General features: G+C 40.1%; 1 protein-coding gene across 2 annotated transcripts in view; it reads left to right on the top strand.

The window, feature by feature from the left end:
- LOC139340599 (glycine receptor subunit beta-like) overlaps nt 1-19627 on the top strand; it is a 170803-nt gene that overhangs the window by 68996 nt on the left and 82180 nt on the right. For both annotated transcript variants that reach the window (XM_070976513.1, XM_070976517.1), the window contains exon 2: nt 6195-6324. In XM_070976513.1, the coding sequence (XP_070832614.1) occupies nt 6200-6324 (125 nt within the window). In that variant the 5' untranslated portion in view covers nt 6195-6199. The remainder of the gene's footprint in view (nt 1-6194; nt 6325-19627) is intronic.

The following is a 19627-nucleotide window of genomic DNA, read 5'->3' as shown; positions in this document are numbered from 1 at the left end:
TACAGACTTCATGGCTTCCATGAAGGTTTCCTTGTTTAGCCGTTGTTCCACAAGGAAGAACACATTTGTAACAATTTTTGCATTTATGTAATTTGAATATTCCCGCTCCTGTGCGTGGGGAGGAGGCAGCGGAGCACTCTGACAGCTTCTCTACTCCAGCTGCTGGATGAGTCTGGTGGAGAGCGCATCATGCGGCGTGATCCAGACAGTTGTGCTGCTGTGATATATCTCATTGTGAAAATTAAAATTAACACTAGGAAGGCCATGACAAATAACAAACAGTAGTAAATAGTACAAATAGTACAGAGAGACATCATGAGTTTAGTTAGATGAATAATTTTGTTAAATCATATGGTTTATTGTTACATTTATAATACGTTGATAACTATAAAAAATAGGCTATGACACATGATTTATTTGGAGAAAACAGAATAATCTTTGTAAAATTAGACATTTAACACCCTCTTAAAGCTAGAATGGAATGATCCTTGTTTTCGAAGCAGGTGTTCGACTATGAGATGAGCAAAGGAATTAGGCTCTCTCCAACAAATCATTGAATATTCACAATTAGGAGTCACCCCTAGTCATTTACTTTGTTTTTTAAAGAGTAATTATCAAAAGTAGCTGTTTACACCTGCTGACTTACTTGCCTATTTGCTTAGAAACAGCACTGCTTATTTGCCATGTGTTCTGAGTCAATTTTGCACTTGCTTTGGATATTATTCTTTGTCTTATCTTGCAAATAGCATTTTTGTCTATGTAATTTATTATTTAACTTTTTTTTTCTTCTTACAAGCTAGCTTTAGTTTAAGCCAAACACAACCATGTTGGTTATGAAAAAATATTTTTGTTATTTTTCTCTTAAGGAAGAAGCTGTTCTTCCATCATCCACAATGGAAGACCTGATGTTGCCAGATCTGCTGCTGTTTTTGCCATCAGTGTCCGGGAACACTGCCACTTGTCACAGGTAAATTTGTCCTGATGGACCACATCACAATGCAGTTAATACATTAATATATTTGTTTATAATGTATGGGGTAAGGTTACTGTCAAAAGTTTCGTGTGTGCACACATAAAAATCGTGCACGTATTAAAAATGTGTGCGTGTTAGTCTGTAGTTGTGCATAAATAAAAAATTTGTAAACTCTTGTTTAAGTCAAATCATGCATAGATTATGCAGTGTATAAATTATCTGTGAGAATGCAACTCATAAAGTTACAACTTTCCAAAATGACAAATACGGATTGTAGTTTACGGACGTACGCTTCCTTCAGAATGAATACGAATCTGACAAGCGTGAAGTAACTGTCAAAACTACGTCACGAGGTCACAGGCATTATGTATCGAGTGGAAGATAACATCGATTCTACAAACTGCGCATGCGTGAAAGATGGCGGCGAGGGATTTGGAGCAAAGTACGTAATTTCAAATTGTTTTAATATCATTTTCTTACTACATTGGTCTTGGGAACTGACTCAAAGTGTACATCTGTCTTATATTGGTGAGGGTAACAACCCAGACGACGTGTTTTAGACCAGCTGGGTCAAGGTTTACCTAGTTTAGCAGTGTTTCCGCGATGTACACTTTGAGTCAGTTCCCGAGACCAATGTAGTAAGAAAATGATATTAAAACAATTTGAAATTACGTATTTGGCCATTTCTCAATATGTGTTCTTTTCTGTACTTGTGTTCTTGTGTACTTGAGAAACGTCATCACTCTGAGTCCAAGTACTGTTCCAATTCAAAAGTCCGCATCTCGAAGTACACTCAAATACCCGGATGTGTTCTTGCCCCTCCCATTTTATCGAGGATGCATCAGATGGTGACTTGTGCAGACTTGGAGCAACCACGTATCCCAGAATGTATTTCGTAGCAACGATGGCGGAGGAGAGGACTCACAACTATAAGTTACAAGTTTCAAAATACTGCTGTTTTAGTAGTACGGATTGTGGTTTTAAGATTATTTTATGTGAGAAAGTGGATGTTAAAACTTAAAATCTGTGGTCGATTCATCACGATAGCGCGTAGTTTAAAATTTACTCCAAAGTTTTCGGAGATGTGTTGTCCTGCTAACGCTACTGTCCCAATTGCAAAATGACGGCCCTGCGTCCTCCCGCCCTGGAGAGACTGTACTCCCAAGTCGAACTTGCTAAGTCCGAACTGCCAAGTTCTTAAGTCCGAACTTGGCGTACTTGGTATTGAGAAACGGCCAATGACTTAGCTCCAAATCCCTCGACGCTGCCATCTTTAACGCATGCGCAGTTTGTAGAATTGATGTTATCTTCCACTCGATACATAATGCCTGTGACCTCGTGACGTAGTTTTGACAGTTACTTCATGCTTGTCAGATTCGTATTCATTCTGAAGGAAGCGTACATCCGTAAACTGCAATCTGTATTTGTCGTTTTGGAAAGTTGTAACTTTACGAGTTGCATTCTCACAGATAATTTATACACTGCATAATCTATGCATGATTTGACTTAAACAAGAGTTTACAAATTTTTTATTTATGCACAACTACAGACTAACACACACACATTTTTAATACGTGCACGATTTTTATGTGTGCACGCACGAAACTTTTGACAGTAACCTTACCCCATAATAATGGCAGTCCCGTTTAATGTGTTCCTCTTGGTTTGGATTAATAGTGCAGGAAAAAAATTAATATGAATTTCAAATATTTTCAGAGAACAGTCAACAGCGTCATCTCAGGGGTGCAACAATACCAAGCTGTTCTCCTGGATACACTGAGAGGATGAGAAGGGTCTTTGAAGAGCATCTCGAGACGCCCACTCAACTTCAAGATGTGGCTTTGGCTACATTTTACACATTTGTAGATCCTTTCTGCACGACTGCATATGGATAGAATAGGGCCATTCAGGAACTATTTAATCCAGTCGACCCAGAGGAAGTAGTGGTGTCCCAGAAGATTTGTTGGGTAAAACGAGATCTTTCAAGGGTCATGTCCATAAGAAATAGAGGTTTTTACTACGTACCACTAATTCAAAGTCTAAAGCAGTTATTGACCAATTCCAGAATCTTCACCATTTTCAACACTGTACCACAAAGAAGCAGAGAGGGATTCTTTTATGATTTTATTGATGGGGCCCTCTTAACATCTCACCCTTTATTTTCTTGAAAACCAAATGCATTGCAAATAATACTGTACACAGGTGAAATTGAAATATGTAATCCCTTAGGATCCCAATCTTCTGCAAATAAATTGCTCATGTTTTATTATAGTTTAAGTAATATTGATCCAAAATTTAGGTCAAAGTTGTCTGCAATAGGACTCCTTGCTATCGCTAAGGCAAATGATATTTCTCAGTGAGGTGTTGATGTTGTACTAAAAAGAATTATTCAAGATCTGACACTGCTTTACAATGGTGTAAGGATCGAAACGCCAAATGGTGAAATTGAGTTGTTTGGTGCTGTGATAGCTGTATGTTGAGATACGTTTGCCCAAAATGAGCTTGTTGGCTTTAAAGAAGGTCTCGGTTTTTCTCATAGCAAATGTAGACACTGTGAATGTGACTTTGAAGATATGCAACATATTTTTGAAGAGAATAAGTTTGTTAAAAGATCTTTGGAGAAGCACATCAGGCAGTGTCTTGAAATAGACAAAGCATGCACAGATTTCTTGAAAGCATCCTTAAAACCACTTATGGAATTAACAGAAGAAGCAGACTAGTTGATGTTCCCGCATTTGACCTGATCACTCAAAGTCCACAAGATATAATGCATGTTATTTTTGAAGGTGTCGCGCCAGTGGAAATTCAGCTTGTATTAAAACACCTTATTCTGTCAGGACAGATGGAATTAGATGAGTTTAATTCAGCCATTCAAAATTTTCCTTACTCATCTCTTGATGTACGGGATAAACCTTAGGATAAACAACAGATTGAAACAGTCTAGTGGGCAGATGTTAAATACTTTTAAAAATACTACCTTTTCTTTTGGATGGTATGGACAATGAGTATACTAAATTTATTTTGAAATTGATTGAGATAGTACAGATAGTCCTTGCTCCCATTATTTCTTTACAAACTGTATTACGGCTCAAAATTATGATTGAGCAACACCTGTATCAGTTCAACTTTTCCCTGAGGTCAGTGTAATACCCAAGCAGCATTACATGCTGCATCTTCCTAGTCAAATCATATCCCTTGGTCCTTTAATAAGGAGTATGTGCATGCGCTTTGAGGCAAAACACTGCTATTTTAAGCAGTGGGCTTCTAAGTTAAATTTTAAAAATGTTTGTAAATCACTAGCCAACAACAATCAGTTTGTTGAATGTTATCAGAATGAAATAGGCATTGAGCACCCAATTTTTGCAAACGAAAGAGAATCTGGGCCTGTGTCAGCTGTTACAAATACTGAATATGTTAAGAGAAAAGTCAAAGATTTTTTGGGAATAGAGGTCATGAAATCTGTTGTCTCTGTGAAATGGCATATCCTCAACGGTAATAAGTACATCAGTGGGAAGTCTATGATTATGGCAGATGTGGATGACACTTTGCCAGTGTTTGGACTGATCAAGGATAAAGTTTTGATTGATTCCTCTTTTGTTGCTTTTGAGTACCAGCACTATGAAACTTTGAATTTGAATCAAGACTTGCTGGCTTATGAAGTGGCAGTGCCCACTCTTGCACAGGCTACGGAATTGGTACACAAGCTTGTTGATCACACTTCATATTTTTCTGTTAGTTATAGAGAGTGTGAAAGTGTATTTGTACCACTAAAATATAGTCTTTCTGATGTCATTGCTCAGAGAAATCAGCATGAGAATTAAGCATGCACGTGTGTGGTTGAACATAGGTATCTGCCAAGCCCTGTTAATGAACATTGGTTATTAGCAAAAAAAAACTTCTGTGTCAGTTGCTGATGTGTATCTGTTGTGCTACATCAATTTAATGCTGGAATGGCGCTGATTGTGAGAAAAGATTTCTACCTGCTTGTTAGTCACTGACAGTACAGTAAATAAAATATCATGTGAAAAACAGATACTAAAAATTACAAAGAGAACATGAAATACATACAGAATCAGCTAACTAAATATTTTAAGCCTGTTGCAACTATTGAGAATGTGTAATTGTATCATAAGTTGTGGGGAAGGTTGTATGGTTTTTCTTCTGTGTTGTTTGGCCATGTTTGAAGTCAGAGCCATTCTAATAAATTCTATTTTGAACAAATGCCTTTTGTATAATTCTTAATTCAAGCAAGTTGACTTGCTACTCAATCTTGAAATAAGCTTTGTGAAAGATAGTTTTGGTGAAACAACTAATTTTTCTTACTTTAACAGTTATTCACTCAGTTTTAAGATTTACAGACTAAAGGAGACAATAAAGATATATTCATGCTCAATTTAAGATTATACTGTAAAATCAAGGACAAAAAATAAGTAAATAACTTTTAAAACAAGCCAAATTATCTATCATTACTAAAAAATAAGATTTTAAATTTTGGCAAATGTCAAATAATTTGCAGTGTAAATAATACCTTTCACTTAAGTCATTGTCAGACAGTGTCCTTTTTGAGCTGGAAATAGATGATCACTGTATGGAGACATGCTTCAGATGATGAGACTGATCTACCATTAATTCATTAATTACTATTAAATAAGTATTAAAATAAAAGAATAGATCAAATCCTTCAGATCTGGTGCCCCTTTCTATATTAATGAGTGTAAACATTAAACGCAAAGGTTTAATGACCTAATCCCCCTACAATGTATATAGACAGAGTTTTGATAACACTTTATCAATTCCCCTATGGGGGCCGACACCTATGTCAGGGCAGGTTCTGCATGATGCCAGAGCCAGTGGGTCAGTCAGAAACTTACAGGCACCCAGCTCACTGCCTCTTCAGAAAGCTTCCATCTGGCCACAGGTTCAGCTCTGTCAGCACCAGGACCACCGGACAGAGGAACATTTTTTCCATGAGACTATCAGTCTCCTCAACAACCTATCCTTGCTCCCACCCTCGTCCTCTGACTGCCCAACGTACATCATAATCATAGCCATTATAGCCATAGCCAGATTTGTTGAAGTGCTTTTTTGAGATCACTAATAGCGTCTTAAAAGTTCCTGAATCTAGTGAGAAAGTCAATAAATTGCTAATATTGTTGAGGTTATTTCTGAATTCAGTGTAATACATTGCATGTGTTAAGGTCAGCATGTAACTCTGTTTTAGGCACCATGGCTGCTGGATTGAGGCCAGTGATTTTGCTGCTGTTGCTGCTGTGTTGTTGGCAACTCATCACAGCAAAAGAAGGAAAATCCACAAAGAAGGGAAAGAAAGGCAAGCAAGTCGTCTGTCCATCGTAAGTAAATATACTATATTCTTAAAATGCACCCTTTCTCAATGTGTTGGCATTACTATCAACATTATCCTCACAATTTGTCATCATTCTGTTACGCCACCATGTGACATTATTCAGATATTGGTTAAATGGTTATTAACTCCAACATGAGTGAACAGTCCAAAACTTCCCATATTTGTCGCATTTACAAACAAATCACAAATATTTTTCTACTGGTTTATTTCTACTGTTCAAATAACCCTTTGTGGTTTGTGGTTCCATATAAATTCTTGTTTCCTATTGTTTTTCAAATGCTGTCCATCTGCAAATGTTACGTTAAATTAATGTCCAGTATAGCAACAAATGTTCATAATCAGTCCATATCTGTCCTTTGAATGGGTGAGGGATTGCTCATTGCAAAAGCTGTTGAGGTCTCTGAACAACCTGTCCCGAAGTCCAATCGTTGAAACATTGGTGAGCCACCTGAATATGCCCCAAGAGGCTTTACTGGAGTAGTGTCAGTCTGTTGTTTCTGTTGTGGCTGGACTCATGAGACTCATCACCCTGATGCTCTCTGTAGCAGGGGAACAGAGGGCCAGTCAGGGGCAGAAGCCTGTCCGGTGTCAGATGGTCCAGTGTACAACCCCGATTCCAAAAAAGCTTGGACAATGTGTAAATGTAAATAAAAACAAAATACATCATTGAAATGTACTGTTTACCAACAACAGTTTTACAGTGTGTCTGAGCCCATTTAATAATATCCTTTATGCAATCATTCAATTCAATTCTATTTTATTTGTATAGTGCCATATCACAACAGAAATTGTCTCAGGACACTTTCCATATAGAGCTGGTACAGACCAAGCTCTTTTATCTACAGAGAACCAACAATTCCCCCATGAGCAAGCACTTGGCAACAGTGGCGAGGAAAAACTTCCTTTTAACAGGCAGAAACCTCGGGCAGAACCAGACTCTGGGTGGGCGGCCATCTGCCTCGACCGGTTGGGTGAGAGAGGAAGAGCAAGAGAGGGAGAGTGAGACAGACAGACAGAAATGCAGTCAGAGAGAGAGAGAGAGAGAGAGAGAGAGAGAGAGAGAGAGAGAGAGAGAGAGAGAGAGAGAGAGAGAGAGAGAGAGAGAGAGACATGCAATCACAGTAACAGTGACAGTGGATGTAATAATAGCAGTAGCAGTTGCAGTGGATGTCAGGCAGGGCCAAGGCAGGAGACGCAGCTGCAATCCACAATCCAGATTCAGCCACTGTCCATGGGAACCTGCAAGACGACAAAGCACAGAGACTCCGGGGAAGGAGCTAAGTTAGTAACACGCCGTGATAGGACATGAAAGCGTGCAGATGGAGAGGGACAGAAGGACAGAGGAGCTCGGTGTATCTTTGGAGGTCCCCCGACAGTCTAATCCTATAGCAGCATAACTAGGGGCTGGTCCAGGACAAGCCTGAGCCAGCCCTAACTATAAGCTTTATCAAAAAAGAAAGTTTTAAGCCTACTCTTAAATGTAGAGACAGTGTCTGCCTCCCGGACAAAGACTGGAAGATGGTTCCACAGGAGAGGAACTTGATAGCTAAATGCTCTGACCCCTGTTCTGCTTTTTGAGACTTCAGGAACCATAAGTAGACCTGCATTCTGGGAACGCAGTGTTCGAGTGGGGCAATAAGGTACTATGAGCTCTTTAAGATAAGAAGGTGCCTGGCCATTTATGGCTTTGTAAGTAAGGAGGAGAATTTTAAACTCTATTCTAAACTTTACAGGGAGCCAGTGCAAAGTGGCTAGTATTGGAGAAATATGATCTCTCTTCCTGGTGTTTGTCAGAACACATGCTGCAGCATTCTGGAGCAACTGGAGAATATTCAGCAACAAATTTGGGCAGCCTGATAGTAAGGAATTGCAATAATCCAGTCTTGAAGTTACGAATGCATGGACTAGTTTTTCTGCATCATTTTGAGACAAAATATGCCTGATTTTTGCGATATTACATAGGTGAAAAAAGGCAGTCCTTGAAATTTGTTTTACATGGGAGTGAAAGGACACGTCTTGGTCAAAGATGACTCCCAGATTCTTTACAGTGGTGCTGGAGGTCAGCGCAATGCCATCCATAGCTGCTATGTCATCAGAAAGTGACTTTCTAAGATGTTTAGGGCCTACTACTATAACTTTTTTTGTCTGAGTTTAGCATCAGAAAATTGCAGGTCTTTATGTCATGAAGACATGCTTGTAGTCTAGTTAACTGACTGGTTTCTTCCGGCTTCATTGATAAATATAGCTGGGTATCATCTGCATAGCAATGAAAATTTAGAAGATAAAGAGTGCTTCCTGATAATCTTCCTGATAATCTTACCTAAAGGAAGCATATATAAGGTGAATAGAATTGGTCTAAGCACAGAACCCATAGCTGACTTTAGTGAGCACAGAGGAGTCGTCATTAACGCGTACAAACTGACAGCGATCTGACAAGTAGGATTTAAACAAGCTTAGCACAGATCCCTTAATGCCAATGAAGTGTTCCAGTGTCTGCAATAGGATGCCATGGTCAATGGTGTCAAATGCAGCACTAAGATCCAATAAGACTAGTACAGAGACAAATCCTTTATCAGATGCAATTAGAAGGTCATTTGTAACTTTAACCAGTGCTGTCTCTGTGCTATGATGTACTCTAAATCCTGACTGGAAATCCTCAAATAAACTATTATTGTTTAGAAAGTTGCACAGCTGATTGGCAACTGCTTTCTCAAGAGTTTTTGAGAGAAAAGGAAGGTTGGATATCAGTCTATAGTTGGCTAAAACCCCTGGATCAAGAGTAGGCTTTTTAAGTAGCGGTTTTATCACAGCTACTTTAAAGGACTGTGGTACGTAGCCTGTTGATAAAGACAGATTGATCATGTCTAATACTGAAGAGTCAATTAGAGGTAATACTTCTTTAAACAGCTTAGTTGGGATAGGATCTAAAATACAGGTTGATGATTTTGATGATGAAATTATTGAAATTAGTTGGTGAAGGTTGACAGGAGTAAAACAGTCTAAAACTGCGACAGACTGAGTAACACTTTCTACGGTTTCTGTGTTTGAAGACAAAACAGTACCTGTTGACAGCAGGAACCGATGAATTCTGTCTCTAATAATTAGAATTTTATCATTAAAGAAGTTCATGAAGTCATTACTGTTCAGAGCTAAAGGAATACATGGTTCAACAGAATTATGGCTCTCTGTCAGCCTGGCTACAGTACTGAAGAGAAACCTGGGATTGTTCTTATTTTCCTCTATTAGTGCAGAGTAATCGGCTGCCCTGGCACTGCGGAGGGCTTTCCTGTATATTTTAAGACTGTCTTGCCAGGTGAACTGAAATTCTTCCAAATTGGTAGAACGCCATTTCCTTTCTATTTTCCGTGAAGTTTGCTTTAATTTGCAGGTTTGAGGAGTATACCATGGAGCTAACCTCCTCTGTTTAATTGTCTTCTTTTTTAGGGGAGCAACAGAGTCAAGTGTCATAAGCAATGAACCTGTAGCACGATCAACCAGGTAGTCAATCTGGGAGGGACTAACGTTAGCATAGGAATCCTTTGTTGTATTGAAACATAGCATTGAATTAAATACTGATGGGATCATATCCTTAAATTTAGCTACAGCACTATCAGACAGGAGTCTGGTATAAGAATTTTTGCCTACTGGCTGGTAGTCTGGTAATATGAATTCAAAAGTTATTAAATGATGGTCCAATAAAAGGGGATTCTGTGAGGAGACTATTAAGTCTTCAATTTCAATGCCATATATCAGAACAAGGTCGAGGGTGTGGTTAAAACAGTGAGTTGGTTCATGTACATTCTGATGGAAGCCAACTGAGTCTAATACTTAGGTAAACGCAGTGCTAAGGCTGTCATTATCACTATCGACATGTACATTAAAGTCACCTTCAATAATTACTTTATTTGCTTTAAGGACTAAACCTGATAGAAACTCCGAGAACTCAGCTATAAATTATAAATATAAAAAAGGACCAGGAGAACGGTATACTATAACAAATAAAACTGGCTGCACTGTTTTCCATTTTTCATGAGAAAGAGTGAGAATAAGGCTTTCAAATGAGTTATAGTCGAGTTTAGGTTTAGGGTTGATCAAAATCATGTATTTCACGAAGTGGTGAAACTTGCCCCTATCCTTGCATGCGAATGACTGGACCTTTTCAGGATGCCCTTTCAAACCCAATCATGATACTATAACCTATTACCAATGAACATATTTAGCTGTGGAATGTGGAATGCAGCATTTCACAGCTTTCCCAGTGTTTTGTTGTCCCTGTCCCAACTTCTTTGAAATATCAAGAGTGGGACTCCACTGACAAGGTTTTTAGGCTGATGAGCCATGTCGTGTCTCCTGTCATTGGCAATGAACCTCTAGCTGTAACTGCTCAAGTCTTCCTGAAAGTGTCTCCAATGTTCTCTACATTGTCCGGAGATCATCTGCGAAGGCATAATGGACACCAAGAGAAGTGGAAGATGCAAGAAGGTGAGTGGGTGCCAAGGGAGAGACAGCAGGTGAAACAGGTCTCTGAGAAAAACACTGCAGAGTGTTGGAGATGGAAACACCCTATTAGCATGATAGGTGGTCTTAAACTATAGTACTTAAGAGCAGAATCCAGTGTCATTACACCATATTCATAACAATGCAGCTGATGATGTGGCTCAATTCCAGGGTGCGAAGCATCTGAATTTTCTCCATTTTTAACATTTTGTCCATATGTGAGAACCACTAGCAGGCTAATTTCAGCAGCAAATACTGGGAGAGCCTCAACAGGTAGTTGAGGGCATGCATTGACATAGCTTTAAGATATAGACAGATAAGCAGTCTGCCCAACAACAGCTGTCAGTTTTTCTTTCACTGCAGTATAGTCAGATATTGTTGTGTCAGGTAGACTATCCCAGTAACTTAAAGCAGCATGCCCCAGGTGTGTGGTAGCAGTTTCACAAAACTGTGTTCATAATAATTATTTCAGTTCAAGTCAATTTTATATGTATGCCACCAAAACTCAACTCAGCGAAGTTGTCTCAGAACATTTTCCATATAGAGAAGATCACATTAACTCATAGCACTGGTTCTGGAACCCAAGTCCTTGAGAGGGGTTGGACTCTCTCTCATGCTGGAGTTGCTCGCTGTGAGTGGAGGAGGGCAGGGGTGGGCTCTCTGAAAGCCCCACATTCTCTGCCTAAACATTGGGGTGTACCCCGGTCGATAAAAGGGTTGCTTCCCTGTGCTTTCGGGTCAGGGAACAGGTTCTGACTGTTGTTTGCACTTATGCTCCAAACAGTAGTTCAGAGTACCCACCCTTTTTGGGGTCCTTGGGACAGGTGTTGGATAATGCCCCGTCTGGGGACTCCATAGTCCTGCTGGGGGATTTCAGTGCTCATGTGGGCAATGACAGCATGACCAGGAGGGGCATGATTGGGAGGAACGTTTCTGAACGTGAGCCTGATCTGAACCTAAGCCGGATTCAGGTGTTGGACTTCTGTGCGAGTTGTAGTTTGTCACTAACCAACAGCATGTTAAACATAAGGTTGTCCATCTGTGCACTTGGCACCAGGACATCCAGGGTCATAGGTCAATGATCGACTTTATAGTCATATAGTTTGACCTGTGGCCGCATGTTTTGGACACTTGGGTGAAGAGAGGAGCAGAGTTGTCAACTGATCACCACCTGGTGGTGAGTTGGGTCAGAGGGCGGGGGGGATGCCATGCAGACCAAATAAGCAGTAAGGGTCTGCCGGGAACACTTGCCGTTATTTGATCAATGCAAAAAGAGTAAGGAGCACATGAATGTGGCAGAAGCTAAGAAACAACCTGCTTGAAGAATGTAGATTCGCAAGGTTATGTGTCACAGTCCATCAAAGCACTTACCTGTTGCTGCAGCTCTTCAGGAACACCCCATTCCTGCTCATCTGTACACCTAGACTATTAGACTTATCAGGAGGGTATTTAAGCAGTGCTGGCATTCTTTCCGGTTGCCAAATTGTCTTTACGTCATGCCAGACTCTTCAGCGTTCCTTACCAACTTGATCTCCGGTATTCGACCTTGCCTGTTCTTGACTACTCCGTCTGTCAAATCCCTGTGCCTGTGGGTGTGCAGATCTCACCACCTCTGTGGTATTAATGAGCATTTTCCTCCTCTGAGAGTGATTTTGAGCACGCCGAAATCTGTTCCAGGTTCAATCCGCTTTCATCACAGTAACTCTGTCTGAGCCGGCTCTCTGCTCAGTATGGCCCTCCACTAGCCTGTTACAGTTATGTTTAAGGCAGGTTCAATGTATATGGATGTGATATGTGTTGGGGAACGATGCAAAGTTAAAAAGAGGATAGTTTGCATGCAGGACATAATAGGGTTATGGTTAGAGTTTGTGCCAACCTAGGTCAAGGTTCTGGCATGCTGTACCAAAACAAGAATACACAGATGAGGAAGCCCAGTACACACTCCACACAGCCTTGAGGCTCTGTCAGAGGATTTCTCTGTCTTAGTCAAGGATCCAATACCCCCTTCCTTCTCTTCATCACATTTTTCTCCTTTCCCGTTAACTTTGTAATATCAGATCATTGGCAAACAAATACTTTTTGGTTAATGATCTGATTAAAAATATTTTGCAATTAACGCATTCATTTTAGAGAACAAAAGCACTGCTGGTGTGGTAACACTAATAGAGGCCTCTTCCAAATGATAATTTTGATCAGTCAATCAAACAAAACATGAAAGGAGGAGCGATTGCAGATACCAAGATATTCATCGCTGTAAATATGCTGATCACACTTGGTCGACAGCTTTTAACTTGCCAACATGTAAATCAAGCCACTCATCATTTTGGATAACAGGATTAAACATTCACAATGTTTCAAGATTATAATTACTTGTTTCTGGCCACCACTTTGTGTTTTTTGATGCAAACCTTGTCTTAACAATGAAGCACAGTTATATAATATTATAAAATCATTTGAGTCACACAGCTCAGGCTGTTTTTTTTAAATGGCACTGAAAATTTTCAAACTACCTAATCATCTGCTTTAAACACTGTTGCTCGACTAAAGTTTAAAAAGAGATCAACTGACAGAATCTCCCCATGATTAAACCATAGCTGAGTTAATTAGATTAAGAGAATCTGTTAGGTCTGGAGACCACTTTACCAGAAAATGACTCTAATGCCAATGCACAAAGGACAAAAAAAAATCCACAGGAGGAAAAAACCAAACACATAATCACAAGCTAAGTAAGAAAGACCTAGAAACAAAATAGTGCACAACTAATGAGGCGGGGAGGCAGAAATATATTTCTATAGAAAGGCAGCGCAAATCTCACCCGAAGTGATGACACAGGAAACAGGGATCAGGAGCAGAATACAGGATACCAAGGTTACCAAGATTACCAGGAATACCAAAATGACCTGACAACCAGAAGCAAGAAAACGCAGATCTTAAAAACTCATGGTAATTGCCAGATGCTGATCAGCTGCACTGCCGCAAAACACACCTGCCCGCCACACCTCCAAACCTGCACAAAATAAAGAGATAATGAGAATGAATGACAAAAATGAAAATGACATTTCTCAGTTTCAATATTTGATATATTGTCTGAAACATGGGGTTTCTGTGCAAATCATTATATTCTGTTTCTGTTTACATTCCACGCAGTGTCCCAATTTTTTTTTTAAACGGGCCTGAAAACCTCCTCCTGTGCTTGAGTTGTAAACATTAGCAGTCCGCCATTGGTCCAAGCTCCCGGTCTGAGCACACCCAACTGATAAAATATGATAGGATAAGACAGGAGTTTTTTGGTCCCACACCAGGGAAATTTAGTCATTACAACCAGCAAGTATTACAAAGCGCAAGAACAGTGGCACAAAGAGGTCAAAGTAAAAATACAGAGGTATGCAAGGTACAGAATAGAAAAAACAAGTATGTCTATGTACATTTGTACAGATTATAAAAAAATGCTAAATGCCTAAGAATCCTACTGCCATAAACAGTACTGTTGCTCATAGTCTTATGAGAAAACTAATGACTGACATGACCTGTATTGTATTTCACTTGAGAAATACTAGGTCTATGTATATGCACAAAATATACAGTTTATAAAAATACAGTTGTCAGTATGGATAATGAATAGTGTTGTTGCACAGTTGAAAGAAATATACAAGAACACCAGGCAAAATGGATAAATGTGAGCATATATTTGCATTGATAACAGCAGTGCCTAAAGTGGGTTTATGATGTAGAATTGAGAAAGACAGCATCAACACAGTGCTACGTTACATGATGCTGGAGTCTGACAGTTGTAGGAATGAAGGACCTGCGGCAGCGTTCTCTCTTACAGACTGGATGCAGCAGTCTCTAACTGAAGGCCCCTACTGTCTCATGCAGGGGATGGGATGGGTTGTCCATGATCAGTGTCAGATTGGCTAACATCCTCCTCTCATCCACATCATCGATGGTGTCCAGAGGGCAGTCCATGTCAGAGGACCTCTAGCTGCATGGCTAACTGAGCTTACTAGCTAACAGCAGCCACAGTTGGACATATTTACTTGTCTCAGTGGGGCCCAGCATAAATAGTCACTCTTTCCAAGCTAAGTTATTGTAAGTAAGTTATTGTATTGAAGGAACCGTTGAAGTGGTATGTGGTTCAGGGAGAGTGAGTGTGGGGAGCAGAGTCTCGGTCAGAAGACATCAATGGCAAGGAGTGGAATGATGAAATTAGGCAAGGGAGAAGGTTTCAATGCAACACCGGTGGCTTTTATTGATCTGTGATTTGATGGATTTAATTCAGGAATGTCTTGGTCATGGCTTGTTCGCATGTGCTGCTTCAGGAAAGAGATAAACAAAGAGACAATATGATTAAATTAAACAACAGAGTGGTCAACCAAGCAAGAAGAAAAAAACAAATAAGTCTATGTGTAAATATACGATTCACAACTAAACAGTCAAACGGTCAAGCAAAAACAATCTTCTTACATGGCTTCTGGCACATGTCTGGGAACAAAGAGATTAGAGCAGCAGAGCACATGTCATTAAAGCCAACTCAAAAGGCCTACAAATAACAATCAAAATGATTGACCACTCACGTTAACCTTGAAGACACACACACATCAGGATATGTGGATGTACTGGAGGGCTGACAGGGAGTGCAAAAGGATGAATGGCAGGGTGAGCAAACAATTTATAGTCTCCGCCCCCTTAACCAGCAGGTGAGGTGGGCGTGGTCAAGTGCTAGGTTTCCTTTAGGTTCACCATATTTGGAAACAAAGGAGGAGAGAGAGCACATGGCCCAGGGAGTCTTTTCACTGGGAGTATAAAAGATATATTTAAAAAATCAGTTCATTTGCATTTGCTGGATGTGGGCCATAAAAAGCGGAGAGATCACCAAGGAAGGGTTTACTTGGCTTGCTTCCAGTCGAAACCTGGAGTGGTTCATTTGTGGTGTGAAAGCAAATGGACCAACCACCAGTATTTTGTAATGGCATATTTCTCATTTTCTCTCAATACAAAAGGAGAGCATTTCAAATACACAAAAACACAAATTACTGCTCAAACTCTGTTGAGGGTAATATGCTTCATACTGGTTAACATACACATTCCAATCTTAACAAAACACTGTATTTCTTAATAAACCATTCTAAAGAAGCATATCGTCGCTGTCCGAGAAAACGCACGTATCTCCAAAACTCGTTTTTTTCAGGAGCATGAAAAAAGTGTTTTACTCGTCAATTAACTTACAAATTAAACCCAAAACACAGTAATTAGACACACTTAGGGCTCGAAATGAAAACCTATGGTTACACGGTGATTAGCAACCCGTTTAGTATTTTAATCGGATTTACGTGCGTTGTTGTGAGTGACATTGGACATACGTGTTTTTTAAATAATGCGTTCCAATGATGTCCGGTCATTTACGAGCCTCGAGTCTCCCGTTCATGTCCCACTAAATCCGTAAGCTATTGATAGCAGGCTATCCTACATTTCCACATAGCACATTACCCTAATCTAAGATTTTTTGGTATTTTGTGTTGAAATCAGATTAGTCCATATAGGCGAAGAGTCATCTAATATTGTATTAACGCACATGCATCAGTCTGACTCGGTTCAAGGAAATCACAGAGTTTATCGTCTATCGCTTCACTGCTGCTGACCCTCCTCTCTGCCTCAACTGCTCTACTGTATTTTACTTTTGCTATTGCACATAGTTCCTCTAACGTGAGAGACATGTCTAGCCTGAAAAGGAGAAAACAGTGCACATAACAGACACATCAGACGTCAATGAATACATCTCGGTCAGTAATCTAACGTAAACAACACTGTCATGGTTATAAAAAGTTTTTGAACGGCATCGCTCGATGCAAGGACAACAGAAAGATTAACATGAGCAACGCGGGCTCTTTTGAATGAGGTCTTATTGTCACGGCAACCACCCCACACTACTACCACGACACTGGTAGATGAAAACAGCTAATTTGCTGTTGCTGTAAAATACAGTCGCTCGAAAAACATATTCAAGTGTCACTTACAGCGTAAAACATTGTATTAGTAGTAGTATCAATAGTAGTATCTGTCTATTTTGTCAGTTGTTTAAGTCCATTAAAAAGTGTAGTATTAATAATGGTTATAATCAGCTTTGTCTTCACGACCTTTGTGACAGCAAAGAAAATAAAAACACACATTCGAAATATTAAAGAGCTGCATAAAGTTCTCTCACTGGAATTCTATTTCCCACATGGGTTGTCATGATGCACTAATGATACATGATGATAATCACCATAACTCCCATAACAAAAGTCTGTCATCTAAATTGATGCATTTGGGTGTAAAGTTGATTAGTTACAATCCTGATTCCAAAATTGCGAGGCACTGTGTAAAGCACAAATAAAACAGAATGTGGCTGTTTGCTAATCCTTAGTGAAATATACATGATTGAAAATAGTAAAAAGACAATATATTTAAAGGTAGCTTAGACTCTTATGAAGCACAATCCGTGTGAAAGTAGTGGACATGGCAGCAATGAACAGACTGAGTACTTCAGTGGTTCAACTGTGCATGTTCAAACCTGAATTGGATCCTGAAGGGAGGGAAGGCTCCTACAGAACCTCAGACTCAGAGAATTCAGCAAGACGGTTCTGAATTCATCAGAAAATGTCTTTCTATTTTTTTTTCTCTTAAATACGAGCGCCCCTTGTACAGGAGGCAGTGTGAGATGCCTGCAGTTCAGACCTTCAATTCAATTCAATTCAATTCAATTGATAACCGTGCACACGTCATTTTTTTTCTCTTCCTCGTTTATTTCTCACTAAGATAAGATAAGATAAGATAAGATAAGATAAGATAAGATAAGATAAGATAAGATAAGAGAGACTTTATTTATCCGGCAATGGGGGAAATTCACGTGTTACAGCAGCAACAAGACAGAGTGCAAGAAGTCAGAGGACAAGAAGACAAAAATAAAAAAATAACAAGAATAGAAAATATTGCACAAATGTTTTACTTATGGTAATAATACAAATGGTAATGTACAATACGTACACACTGATTTAAAAATGACGATTGCACATGAGAACAGAGGTTATCAGTACAACTTGCATTTGAGGGGATGTTTATTGTGCACTGCTATACAGTCTGATGGCTGTGGGCAGGAATGACCTGCGGTAGCGCTCCCTCCTGCACAGGGGATGTAAGAGTCTTGCGCTGAAGGAGCTGCTCAGGGTCCTCACAGTGTGGTGCAGGGGGTGGGAGGAGTTGTCCATGATGGATGTCTGCTTGGCTGACATCCTTCTGTCTGCCACCTCCTCGATGGAGTCCAGTGGGCAGCCCAGGACAGAGCTGGCTCTCTTCACTAGTTTGTTCAGTCTCTTCCTGTCTCTGACCGTGCTGCCCCCTCCCCCCCCAGCACACTATAAAATAAAACACTGCAGAGGCCACCACATTGGCATAGAAAGTTCGTAGTAGAGCCCTGCACATACCAAAGGACCTGAGTCTCCTCAGCAGGTGTAGGTGACTCTGGCCCTTCCTATACAGGGTGTTAGTTTTGTCTGTCCAGTCCAGTTTATTGTCGAGGTGAACACCCAGGTACTTAAATGAGTCCACCATGTCAATGTCCAAGCCCTGGATGTTCACTGGTGTGTGAGGAAAAGGTTTCCCTCGGAAATCAATAACCATCTCCCTGGTCTTGCCAGTGTTTAGGATCAGGTGGTTCTGCTGACACCAGTCCACAAAGTCAAGCCATGGCAGAGCCAAGAAGCGGACCACTGTGTGGCAGTTTTTCAACCAAGACAGCAGCTGTGTAGAATAGGCTGCGGAGGACTTCTCCATGCGCAAATGTCGTGCTTGTTATTTTAGCCTATATATTATCAATTGCGTGTAGTTGTACATTTTATTGTTAGTTTGTGTTCTGTTGGATTTTCACGAACGGATCACATATCCTCGCTTCTCTATGATGAAAGAGGAGGAGGAATGGGTTGACAAAGACCTTCTCCATGATCATGTCCATCCATCAAATCATCAATATACCCTGTGCAATACACAGACACACAACACACACACACAAAAGTAAATCACTAGTATCATTTACTCGATTATTCAATAACTGTATGAATAAAAATAATAAATGTAGTGCATGCAGTGCATTACAACATTAGTCCTTGCGGGACACAGTAGCCTGGACAGCTGTAACAAAAGTAAACTGTTATGATAACAGGCCATACTAAAACATAAAATGTCATAAAACATGACAGCACTGTTACAGTATAAATTCGTGCACTGAAGGCTGCAACAGCTCACTGCTACACTTGATCAACAGCAGGTAACTGCAATGATGCCCTGGCCTATATAAAAAGAGAGAACTGACATCAACTTTATCTTCAGAATCAGAATCAGAATTCCTTTAACAAAATATATATACTAAGAAAAAAATATATACAGAAGGATGTGCAAAGAATGTGCAAAATTGAATTTGGAAATATGTATCAGTATTATACCAGCCAGTGAAAAGTCCAAGGGCCTTTCAGAGGGAGGAGTTGCACAGGTTGATGGCCACAGGCAGGAATGATTTTCTGTGGCGTTCAGTCTTGAGTTTTGGTGGGATGAGTCTCTCACTGAACGAACTCCTGTGCCTGGCCAGCACATCATGAAGAGGGTGTGAGACATTGTCCAAGATAGTCCGTAGCTTAGTCAGCATTATCCTTGCTGACACCACTGTTAGAGAGTCACACTCCATCCCCACAACGTCGCTGGCCTTGCGGATCAGTTTGTTGAGTCTGTTGGCATCCGCCATCCTCAGCCTGCTGCCCCAGCAC

This window comes from Chaetodon trifascialis, chromosome 2 (assembly GCF_039877785.1).
Source record: "Chaetodon trifascialis isolate fChaTrf1 chromosome 2, fChaTrf1.hap1, whole genome shotgun sequence".
In the NCBI taxonomy this organism is placed as follows: domain Eukaryota; kingdom Metazoa; phylum Chordata; class Actinopteri; order Chaetodontiformes; family Chaetodontidae; genus Chaetodon; species Chaetodon trifascialis.
The sequence above is the reverse complement of the archived record's forward strand: the minus strand, read 5'-3'. Positions and strand labels throughout refer to the sequence as shown.